Here is a 12,209-nt window from a genome sequence, read left to right on the forward strand (position 1 = left end):
ACAAAACTAGGAATTTTTAGAGATTAAAAAATTAATTATCAATTAATTTATGTAAATATTGAGAAATTTAACAAACGAGCAAAAATGCTTAAATAGTGAAGTATTAAAAAAATTTTTGCGTTGATAATAATAATATAATTGAGGATTTGAAATTAGTAGTTTTAAGTGAAAGCTGTATATAAATATTTTTATACTAATTTTAAATTTCACTTTACAAATGTTTTTACAAAAAAAAAAGATAATAGAATTAGCGACAGTTTTACGCGAGAATTATTTAAATTGTACAAAATAAGATTAAAAAATTACTAAACATGTAGAGGTATATTCAAATTCCAAAATGAACTAAATTGCGTGTGGATATTTATATGTAAACTATATATGTATATATAATTCATATAACATTTATTTCCGCAAATCCGGCTAAATTTCCATAAGCTCTAACACAACGTAATAATGCGTGTCATATAAGATAAGAATTTCGAAAGTGCAGTAAATTGATTAAACATTTCGTGCGAATCTTACCGCCAAACACTGATACATCATTTTGCGAAACGCATGTGCCGACGGGGTGACTTGTGTTATTTTTTCTTTATCAAGATCATCGGCAGGTAACTCCTGTGCTAGCTTCTGCGCCGATATCCAGAGTGATGTCATTTAACGGAATTGAACCGTAACTCTTCAGACGCGTTTGCAAAATCGTCCATATAAGCTAATAACGATCATTCAGTCCTAAACAATGCGGTATCCCCTTTCATTTCGGTAAATATACAAGTAGAACAAGGGCAACTGATTTATCTATATAGTCACTGTCTCTAACTACTAATATTATCTATACGCGGAAAGGTTGTAATAAAGAATTTCATACTTTCCTTCCAAACAGCCTACCCTCTCGTCCAGAAAATCTAAAACTATTTCGCAATGTCGCACTCTCTCCTCTACACTTTCGTCTGTTCGTTTTTATTATATATAATTCCTTAATTTCATACAGCTACGAGCAAGCCTAACATTCTATGACATAGCATAATTCATCACTGTGAATAACTACATACACAGCGATTCTTAAATTTCACGCGGTAAATAGCGTAATATTTGATACGATGCATTTGATTCGTTTTTGTGACATTTTTCTACTTCTATTTATCGCGTGCAATTAAGAATCACTCGTATATATACAAAGTGCATCAACGTTTTAATTGTTTCTTTCTTTTCGAACTTACTCTACTGGTTTAGTATCATTGAAACTTTTTCCCGTTAACAATGAGATATACTATATTCATTCTTGGTGTCTCTCAATGAGTCAATTAACAATCGTCGGTGTAGGAAACTTAATTTCGCTTTATTCGCTGCGTGATCTAAGAAACCCCAGTTGTAAGAGACGCGCCGCACACATACTTCGATCGCCACACGTTCAAAGTACAATACCGTTTCAAGCCTAGCAAATCCGATCCGCGTATTTACCTATCGCCTAATAAATCTATTTAGCCCCGCGTAGTGTATAATTCCGGTAAACACTTAGCATCAGTTATAATAAACGTAATGTAACTGATGCTTGGTGGTTCCTCGGATATAATATGTCAACTATAAATGAAGGATCGTGTCTAGTAGTTTAATTAGTACAAAGACAGAGGACCAACGAAGAAGCGCTTCTTATCATCGCACTTCGCACCGCCTCGGCGTTTAGCAGAATCCTCTCTCTGAAACAGACGATCGTTTTTTTTTTCGTGACAATCTCATTCGCACGCGAAAGCGTATCGTCCTTGCGTTCGAATGTCACGTTTAAAAGCTCACCGTGTGCGCCCGTATCTTGTCCAACATCTCGCATGCGGTGCCGTAAGCGTATGACCCGACATGGGCAGCTGCAGTGACTAATGTTTCCGGTAGAATATGAACAGGATCAGCGGTGCCCGGGGTCTGACGGGCCCCGCCGACGGATGTCTTCCTCGATCCTGCGTTGGAGCTCGATCTATCGGAAGGTCGACTCGCTTGACTGGACTGGTACGCAGAATCGGCCGAGAATCGCGGAGTACCGCTGTGCGAACCGCAAGTGCATTTCGAATAGTTGTCCGCACCGTTGTAAATTTCGTTTGTCCAGAGTCCCTCCGTGCAGCCATCAACGACATCGTGATCGTTTCTAGTTGTTGTCGTCGCCGCTTCTCGCACGTTCTTGGCTGTTGTTGTCGGCACTTGCTGCTCACCGTACCTACCGCTGCCGCTGGCAGCCTCGGTGTAAATGTCGGTCGTGTCGGTGACCGACGTGGTATGCGAGTGGAAGCTCTGCGTGAAGTCACTCGAGTCAGTCTGCGACTGGCAACTGCATTGCGTCTTCAAATCGCAGTGAGTCCGCACGGTCAGGTAGCTCGTATGCGAGTTTCTCACGTCGTCATACGTGCTGCTTGCGTTGTCGCGGGTGTCGCACACGTCATCTCGAGAGTTCTTCTTGCGTTCGCTCGATCGTTGCTCCGCACGCGAACAGGACGACTTCGAGCAGGGAGCGTCCTGAACTGGCAAGGTCTCCGTTACGAACGAATAGACTCCGCCGGGTCGTTTTTCCAAATCGGCGCTAACGTGCTCGTCAAGATCTGCTAATTGATGCTTATTATAGACCTTGCCGTGAATATCTACCACATAAATGGAGCTCGTCGGTGGATTCGCGAAAGATTGCTGTTCGGCATTCCCCTCGTTCGCCGAAAAATGCTCCTCGTTGAAGTGCATGAAGGACGTAGGCGAGGGCGGGTCGGACAGGAGCTCGAAGCTGGGCGAGTCCCGATTGCTGTCGTGTCGTCGTTGCTCGGCGGCGGGCTCCTCAGGACGCGTAGATGATTCATTTCTGCCTCCTGAAACAGGTATCTGGACGATCTCGAAAGCATCGTCGCTATCCTCGTCTTGATCACACGACCAGAAGCTGGTTTTGTCGACATCCGAGTTGTTGCAGTACCAGATGTCCCTGGGACGGCGACCTTCATCTAATATCTGATGTCCAGTGACGGAGCAGCTCATACGAAGCTCGTTCTCGAATATCCCCGGAGTTTCATCGTGGGATATCGAATCCACTTGCGAAGGCAGGTTCTTCCGAGGGACAAATTCTTCCCGCGCATTATTCTGAACAGATTGCTCCTTACCGATATCGTTGTTCAGACTATCGGTGGTTACTTGAGCAAGCCGTTGATGATGCTTCTTCTTCTTTTCCTCTTTCAACTTGCTCGCACAAATAGCGTCTTCGATAAGATCCCGGATAAACTTCTTCTGCAGTAGCTTCTCTTGCCGCGAAGTATTCGCGGTACTCGTGTTTCGCGGCTCATATGTACGCTCCGTCGAAGCGTCGTCGCTCGACTGCTCCCCATTCTGAGACCTCTTCTTCCTCTGATTCTTCTCGCACGACTGCGAATCGAAGTGTCGAGGAAATCGTTTCGAGGAAGAAAGATGGCTTCGCGATTGACCGAGCTTCTTTGAAGGAACAGACGTGAGTGGATCCAACGTAACTCTGTTCAGCATCTCCGTCATCTCCTTCACTACTTCTTGACTAATTGTGGATATCATATCTTTCTTTGTTTGCGGCTCTTCCGCGGTGTTTACGTTTTGCGGCTCGTCCACGCGCTCGATCGAGGCATCGCTCGACTGCTCCTCGTCTTGAGACCTCATCCTCTTCTGATTCTTCTCGTTCGAGTCGAAGGAGCCTCTGGAATGTCGCTTCGAGAGAGAGGAATACGACTGGCTTCGAGATTGACTCAGTTCCTTCAATGGGGGATGCGCAAGGGAGTCCAAACGTTTGTTCAGCACTTCCGTCACGTTTTTCACGACCTCGTGTGTGATCGTAGATACCATTTCCTTCTTCATCTGCAAAAAAATTAGATTAATCGTTTCAGCATACACAGTATCCATACACTGAGAGAAATAATTATTTTTTTCAAAAAAAATTTTGTTGATTTAATAAAACCGGAAGATTGTATGTTGCCAAGCAGATGATTTGATTGGCTTAACAAAATATTTGTACAAAATATTTTGTTCTTTTTGTTCTTTTGACTATTTTGTTTGTTGACTATATTGATTTGTTCTTTTTAACTAAATATTTTATACTATCAATTATACATAATATAACATTAACTAAATATTTCTTTGAATAAATTTACTATTTTTAAAAACGTTAATGTTCTTGGTTCAACAAAATTATTTTATTGAGTTAACAAAATTGATCATTAACTTAAAAAAAATGATTTTGTATGATACCATTTTCAGAATTCAAATATTTTATTTTGTTCAAATAATAGACGTGTACTTAATTCAATAAAATATATAATCGGATCAATAAATTGAAAAATCAACAAAATTATTTTGTTGATTCTACAATATTTTTCCCTCAGTGTATGTATTCAGTTATCGATATTACTTACCGCATCCATGTACTCGGTGAACCACGGAGGAGGCACCGTAACTGAATGACACCGTAACAAAGCGTTTGATTGCGGAATTTCCACATCTTTTGATTCTGTCTGTTCATCGCGCGATTCAACATATTGCTTTACATCCAATTTCTCATGATTCGATAGTATTTTCAGGTTTGGACATTTCGGTTTGTCGAATTCAGGATTCGGTTTCGACGTAGAGCCGCCGTTCTTCTCAGTGAAGGACAAGATCGGATTGTCATTGATACTTGTCGACTCTTTGTTCGGGCAACAGATCTCGTTCGTTCCGGAACCTTGCTCGTCGTCGCTGCCCATAGGCACGTGGAACGAACCAACGATCAACGGAATTGCCGTATTTGCCACGAAAGCATTTTTCGCGAGCTAAAACAAAAAATTCAAAATGCTTTACTCCAATCTTTCCGCAATCTTTAAGCTTCGATTGAAGCACACAATGCAAAGTTATTGCTGTAAGACTAAGTAGTCGCGCGATAGCTATTTCTAAAAAATAGAAATCTTTATAAAATAATTTGTATTAGGTGGTGTCACATTTGATTTATATTTTTACAATTTAATTCAAATTTTATTTGATATATTTTTGTCTAATAAATATTAAATGGAGACATTTTAATATTTCTTTAAACATTATTTGTCTTTCCACAATTCTTCTATAGAGTTTCATCACAAATCCGTCTAATAGTAAATATTAAGAAGCTAATAAAATCCAAGCTGCGGATAAATTACATTATTTTTCTCAATAACTCTCTATTTGTTAATCTATCGGAAACTCGTAAGAGTTATCAGGCGAATATATCGGACGGAAAGTTACACGAACTAAATCAAATTCAAATTTTGCGGCAAAAAAAATTTGAAAGAGAAATCGGTTGAAATAAACTGCTGAAAAAATTCGAATTTCACTTCGACCAACGCCGATTAACTTTAATCGACGATTAACTCAATCAGCAGTGTCGCCAACAACAAGATATTTATCGTTGTGTATGTCGTTCTTAACCAATCTTTTCAAATATTATACCACTTCTCTTTAATTTGAATAAAGCTGTTTTGATTTTTATTTAAAATATCTACGAAAACGCGCGTGTTTATGCAACATGGATAGAATTATTAATTTTTTATTATTTGGTGAATACGAGGGTTATGATCTTCCAATAAGAAGGAATCGACGAAAACCACGTATAATCAGGCCACGTATAAATTATTTAGAAATTTTTGATGACGATTATTTTAAAAGAAGATTTGCAATATCAAAACAAAATTTTAACATGATATTAGAAAAAATTTATGTTGAATTACAACATAAAACTAATCGGTATGTATAAATATTTAATACAACAATTTAAAATTATATATAATATAATAAACAAGACAAAATAAGTTTATTATAAAAAAATAAAATATTAAAAAATTTTATACATACTATGGGAATGCATATATGTATTCTGTCAGTTTATTTTAATTTATTTTAATTAATATTCTCTCAGTTCTGTGAATATAATAGTATATTATATATTATAACAACACAAATTAGATTATATAATATATATAATATATATAATATATATAATATATATAATATATATAATATACATATATATATATATATATATATTAGGGTGATTCAAAAAAACCTTCTTTTTGTATTTTTCGCGATACACCCCAAAATATCAAAGCTTACCTAAAAAAAGAATTTTCCTCAAAAGGGGAGCAAAATCGAACAAGTTTTAGAGGTCGCTACCAGCGATTTTCAATATTTTCGATTAAAAAATCGGTTTTTTTTTTCAAATATTCAAAATTGCATAACTTTTCGAGTTTTAATGATAGAGGCATGAAATTTTCAGAGAATCTTCGTCAATTTATGTAGTTTATGAATATTGAGTTAAAAAATTTATTTTCGGAAACAATTTTTTTACGTTTCTTTTGTTTATAATAAAAAAATAATTGTCTATAACTAATAGGCGCCAGCGATCTGGGATTTGGTTTTGATTTTAAATTACATCTGGGTAATCCAAAAACACATTTCAATAATCAAATGCTTGAACATCGGTGAATTTGTTGCTAAAAATTTGTTTAAACAACAAATTCAAAAAACCACGTTACCCGTAATGTAGAAATAATGCATGTTATAATCTTTATTTAGGTGTCTGTATTGCATTCCAACTTTTGTTGTTAAATTTAAGTTGATAGAATAATAAATTATCCAAATGCTACATATTCATTGAATGAAAATAAATTTTTTAACTCAATATTCATAAACTACATGAATTGACGAAGATTCCCTGAAAATTTCATGCCTCTATCATTAAAACTCGAAAAGTTATGCAATTTTGAATATTTGAAAAAAAAACCGATTTTTTAATCGAAAATATTGAAAATCGCTGGTAGCGACCTCTAAAACTTGTTCGATTTTGCTCCCCTTTTGAGGAAAATTCTTTTTTTAGGTAAGCTTTGATATTTTGGGGTGTATCGCGAAAAATACAAAAAGAAGGTTTTTTTGAATCACCCTATTGAATATGTAGCATTTGGATAATTTATTATTCTATCAACTTAAATTTGACAACAAAAGTTGGAATGCAATACAGACACCTAAATAAAGATTATGACATGCATTATTTCTACATTACGGGTAACGTGGTTTTTTGAATTTGTTGTTTAAACAAATTTTTAGCAACAAATTCACCGATGTTCAAGCATTTGATTATTGAAATGTGTTTTTGGATTACCTAGATGTAATTTAAAATCAAAACCAAATCCCAGATCGCTGGCGCCTATTAGTTATAGACAATTATTTTTTTATTATAAACAAAAGAAACGTAAAAAAATTGTTTCCGAAAATAAATTTTTTAACTCAATATTCATAAACTACATGAATTGACGAAGATTCTCTGAAAATTTCATGCCTCTATCATTAAAACTCGAAAAGTTATGCAATTTTGAATATTTGAAAAAAAAACGGTTTTAATCGAAAATATTGAAAATCGCTGGTAGCGACCTCTAAAACTTGTTCGATTTTGCTCCCCTTTTGAGGAAAATTCTTTTTTTAGGTAAGCTTTGATATTTTGGGGTGTATCGCGAAAAATAAAAAAAGAAGGTTTTTTTGAATCACCCTAATATATATATATATATATATATATATATATATATATTATATACACATTATATATATTATATTATATATTATTATTATATAATAGGAATAATGCCATTCCACCTGTGATCCAATTAATGGTTGCTCTGCGGTTTTATGCAACTGGATCATTTTTGATGACTGTTGGTGATTTCTGTGGCATCAGCGAAGTAAGCGCTCATAGTATTGTTCATCGAGTATCTCCTGCCATTGCTGCGTTAAGAAATCAATTTATAAAACTTCCTACTTCACCAGAAGAAATTTGTCGAAATCAGCAAGAATTTTATCAAACAGCTAAATTTATACGTGTTGTTGGTTGTATGGATTGTACACATGTGAAAATTCAATCATATGGTAAGAATAATGTAATTGCAGGATATACAAACATATATATCTTGTTTTTACAAAGTTTCTTTATATATTCTACAAGGTGGAGAAACCAGTGAGTTGTACCGTAATAGAAAAGAATTTTTTTCAATAAACGTACAAGTGATTATTAATGCAAGATTGGAAATAATTGACATAGTAGCGCGTTGGCCCGGATCTACACATGATTCTACTATTTTTAATCACTCAAGAATTAAAACATTGTTTGAATTGGGTACATTTGGTGACGGTTTACTCCTTGGAGACTCCGGTTATCCAAATTTACCATACTTGATGACTCCGGTACTAAATCCCACAACACCAGCACAGCATCTTTATAATGAAGCACAAATTCGAACACGCTCAAAAATTGAAAGATGTTTTGGAATTTGGAAACGAAGATTTGCAGTTTTGTCAATTGGAACACGTTTTCATACAGTTAAAAGGGCGCTTCCTGTTATTGTGGCAACAGCTGTTCTGCATAATATTGTTCAACAGAATGTTATTCCAAATCCAATTAATCCTCAGATATACAATAATGCTGTTGCGCAAATGCGATATGTAAATAATGACATGAATATCAATAATGAAAAAGATTTAATTTTGGATTATTTTAATAGGTAATGTTGATATGAATCAATTATAACATATAGATAATCTTATATTTGATATTATAACTAATATATATTTCAATAATTACAGGTTACTGTAAAACATATAATTAAGAAGAACATATTTGGAAACAGCGGATAAATGTTATCTGCGGACAACTTTGAATCTGTAAAAAGGAGTAACGAAATGTAAAAATAATAATTAATGCCTAGAATGTTGCGTATATATTTTATCATAACATCTTTTCGTTTATTTTGACACGTTACAATAAAGGAAACATTTTATAACAAACATATATGTTCTCTTCTTCATACAAAATATCTTTCCATTCAAAATGCTTAACATTAAGGAGGAATGAGAAATGATTGACTACTACATTTTATTTTTCATTTAATGACAGAAAACAAATTATTTTGTATGTTTCTTATACTGTGAAATAAACATAAACAGTAATCCACATAAAACGTAAAAATTAAAATTATTTATTAATAGTGTTTATATATATTTTAGTATTATATATAGTTAACTCATAAAAAAAAACTTATAATTTAAAAGTTATATCACTCTGTTCTTTACATATATTTTTTACTATTTTTAATAAATCAATTTTTAACTTCTCTTTTTCTAATTTTGCTTTTAGTATTTCTATTTCATAATTCCTTTTTTCTTCTATATCTGCTTTCAAGATGCCTGCTAATTCAGTTTTTGCTTCATCTAATGTCTTGTCGTCTTCAAGCTTCCTTTTTGTAGGTTTTACATTTTTTGATGTCATTTTTTGATGAATTTGTGCTTCATTATAAAGATGCTGTGCTGGTGTTGTGGGATTTAGTACCGAAGTCATCAAGTATGGTAAATTTGGATAACCGGAGTCTCCAAGGAGTAAACCGTCACCAAATGTACCCAATTCAAACAATGTTTTAATTCTTGGGTGATTAAAAATAGTAGAATCATGTGTAGATCCGGGCCAACGCGCTACTATGTCAATTATTTCCAATCTTGCATTAATAATCACTTGTACGTTTATTGAAAAAAATTCTTTTCTATTACGGTACAACTCACTGGTTTCTCCACCTTGTAGAATATATAAAGAAACTTTGTAAAAACAAGATATATATGTTTGTATATCCTGCAATTACATTATTCTTACCATATGATTGAATTTTCACATGTGTACAATCCATACAACCAACAACACGTATAAATTTAGCTGTTTGATAAAATTCTTGCTGATTTCGACAAATTTCTTCTGGTGAAGTAGGAAGTTTTATAAATTGATTTCTTAACGCAGCAATGGCAGGAGATACTCGATGAACAATACTATGAGCGCTTACTTCGCTGATGCCACAGAAATCACCAACAGTCATAAAAAATGATCCAGTTGCATAAAACCGCAGAGCAACCATTAATTGGATCACAGGTGGAATGGCATTATTCCTATTATATAATAATAATATATAATATAATATATATAATGTGTATATAATATATATATATATATATATATATATATATATATATATATATGTATATTATATATATTATATATATTATATATATTATATAATCTAATTTGTGTTGTTATAATATATAATATACTATTATATTCACAGAACTGAGAGAATATTAATTAAAATAAATTAAAATAAACTGACAGAATACATATATGCATTCCCATAGTATGTATAAAATTTTTTAATATTTTATTTTTTTATAATAAACTTATTTTGTCTTGTTTATTATATTATATATAATTTTAAATTGTTGTATTAAATATTTATACATACCGATTAGTTTTATGTTGTAATTCAACATAAATTTTTTCTAATATCATGTTAAAATTTTGTTTTGATATTGCAAATCTTCTTTTAAAATAATCGTCATCAAAAATTTCTAAATAATTTATACGTGGCCTGATTATACGTGGTTTTCGTCGATTCCTTCTTATTGGAAGATCATAACCCTCGTATTCACCAAATAATAAAAAATTAATAATTCTATCCATGTTGCATAAACACGCGCGTTTTCGTAGATATTTTAAATAAAAATCAAAACAGCTTTATTCAAATTAAAGAGAAGTGGTATAATATTTGAAAAGATTGGTTAAGAACGACATACACAACGATAAATATCTTGTTGTTGGCGACACTGCTGATTGAGTTAATCGTCGATTAAAGTTAATCGGCGTTGGTCGAAGTGACCCTAAGGGAAAAAAAAGTTTTCAAAATTGAATCTCCGTGATTGGAGATGAAACAACTTCAGATGGGCGCGAAATTTGAATCGGATTTAATTCACGCAACCTGCTCTCAAATCTTCTCCCAATAATTCGGACAATTTTTCGGAAATACCGAAGAAGGTACTTTGAGTTCGTACCTAACCTCATGTCGATTATCTCGAAAGAATAAGGAGGAATCAAAAGTTGTGTGTCAAAGAACTGGAGCAATCAGTTGGAGACACGCTGTTGTGTTTGGGATAGAACCAAGGTTATCCCAAACACATTGAAAAAAAAAAAAAATCTCAAAAGAAGAGACAAATACGCTTAATTGCTTCAATGTGTTGCACGAATAAATGAGATGTAACTACAATTGTATACATATATGTATACAGTATATAGCGCGTACCTTCAATGCTTCGTGAAACTCGCATTCCGAATCGATTGGAACGTCGTCCCCGTCGTCGTCGATGTAGTAGATGCGTCTATCCCTTGGCACGCCAAACTGCTTCCACTACAACAGACCACGAAAGCCCACGTAATCAACAGTTATTAATTTACGCATACATGGAGCACGGAAAGTCGGAAAAATGATGTGATTCGATAACGGGAACTCGTCGATTAATCGCAATATACTTTCTATATCTTCTGACGCGTGACGAAACCTCGAGAAATCACTTCGGATGATGTAATACATAATATTTCGACGCACGATGCTTTTGACCTTTTAGCTAACCGCGATCGTCCGTGCCCGAGCGCGCGAGAAGATTCTCGACTCACCAGCTCCGTCCGCAGCTTCTCCAGGTCGAAGTTGCTCGAGCACGGGATGACGATGTTCTCGTTGTCGACGCCGGGCTCGCTGTCGTTGCTCTCCTTCACCCGGAAACAGTAATACTCCTCGGAGTCGTTCATCGCCGCCGTCGACATGGTCGACGTCGTCGATGGTGATAAGTGTGATAACGCACTCTCACGCTCCCGTGGACTTGGGAGCCTCGGGACGTTGCCCAAGATGGTGACGCTCGGTATGTGTCGGTACCGCGGCACCCGCGGCTCCTTCGGCCGCCACTGCCAGAACCGCCACTCGTCTTCCGAATCGGAGGACACGCAATTGTCGAGATCGAGAGCGCCGTCTCTCGTTGACGGCACGTCCCAACGACACTCGTCGCCTGAAACGGTCCGGCCCATGCAGCATGAATCCAGTGCGGGATCGGGATTGAACGACGAGGGCATAACAGCAATTCGTAGGTCCAAATGTTGACGAAACACAGCCGCGAAGCGAGAATGAGACCGAGAACTGTTTTGGAACTGTTCGCGTCATGCGCAAGAGAGACAGGCAGACAGGGAGTACAGGGACGTGACAAGTAAACGTTGGCCCCTTCTCCGTCCCGCAGCGAGCTCTCAAATATCCGGAGCACGGATCTGATAGCGCGAGCGAGCCCGAAGAGGAGCGTCGTTTTCCTTTGTTCCTTTTTATTTTACATTG

The 12,209-nt window shown here is 35.4% G+C and overlaps 3 protein-coding genes across 3 annotated transcripts; 1 reads left to right on the top strand and 2 right to left on the bottom strand.

The window, feature by feature from the left end:
* Positions 1-381: 381 nt before the first annotated feature.
* On the bottom strand, positions 382-12,112 carry LOC139780292 (uncharacterized). Its single transcript, XM_071718888.1, has 5 exons — positions 11,507-12,112; positions 11,136-11,240; positions 4,389-4,781; positions 1,789-3,834; positions 382-1,694 (listed from the first exon to the last, which is right to left on the bottom strand). The coding sequence occupies exons 1-5, from the start codon at positions 11,954-11,956 to the stop codon at positions 1,611-1,613; spliced, it is 3,078 nt and encodes a 1,025-aa protein (XP_071574989.1). The 5' UTR covers positions 11,957-12,112; the 3' UTR covers positions 382-1,610.
* LOC139780266 (putative nuclease HARBI1) lies at positions 5,678-8,731 on the top strand. Its single transcript, XM_071718847.1, has 4 exons — positions 5,678-5,724; positions 7,607-7,893; positions 7,970-8,525; positions 8,608-8,731. The coding sequence occupies exons 1-4, from the start codon at positions 5,678-5,680 to the stop codon at positions 8,615-8,617; spliced, it is 900 nt and encodes a 299-aa protein (XP_071574948.1). The 3' UTR covers positions 8,618-8,731.
* Positions 9,059-10,897, bottom strand: LOC139780277 (putative nuclease HARBI1). The gene is made up of 3 exons (XM_071718862.1): positions 10,893-10,897; positions 9,665-9,951; positions 9,059-9,588 (listed from the first exon to the last, which is right to left on the bottom strand). Exons 1-3 carry the CDS (start codon positions 10,895-10,897, stop codon positions 9,059-9,061), a joined length of 822 nt encoding a protein of 273 aa, XP_071574963.1.
* Positions 12,113-12,209: the final 97 nt, after the last annotated feature.

This window comes from Temnothorax nylanderi, unplaced genomic scaffold (assembly GCF_030848795.1).
Source record: "Temnothorax nylanderi isolate EJ_2023f unplaced genomic scaffold, tnyl_v1.0 TNYL_tig0270_pilon, whole genome shotgun sequence".
NCBI classification, from domain to species: Eukaryota; Metazoa; Arthropoda; class Insecta; order Hymenoptera; family Formicidae; genus Temnothorax; species Temnothorax nylanderi.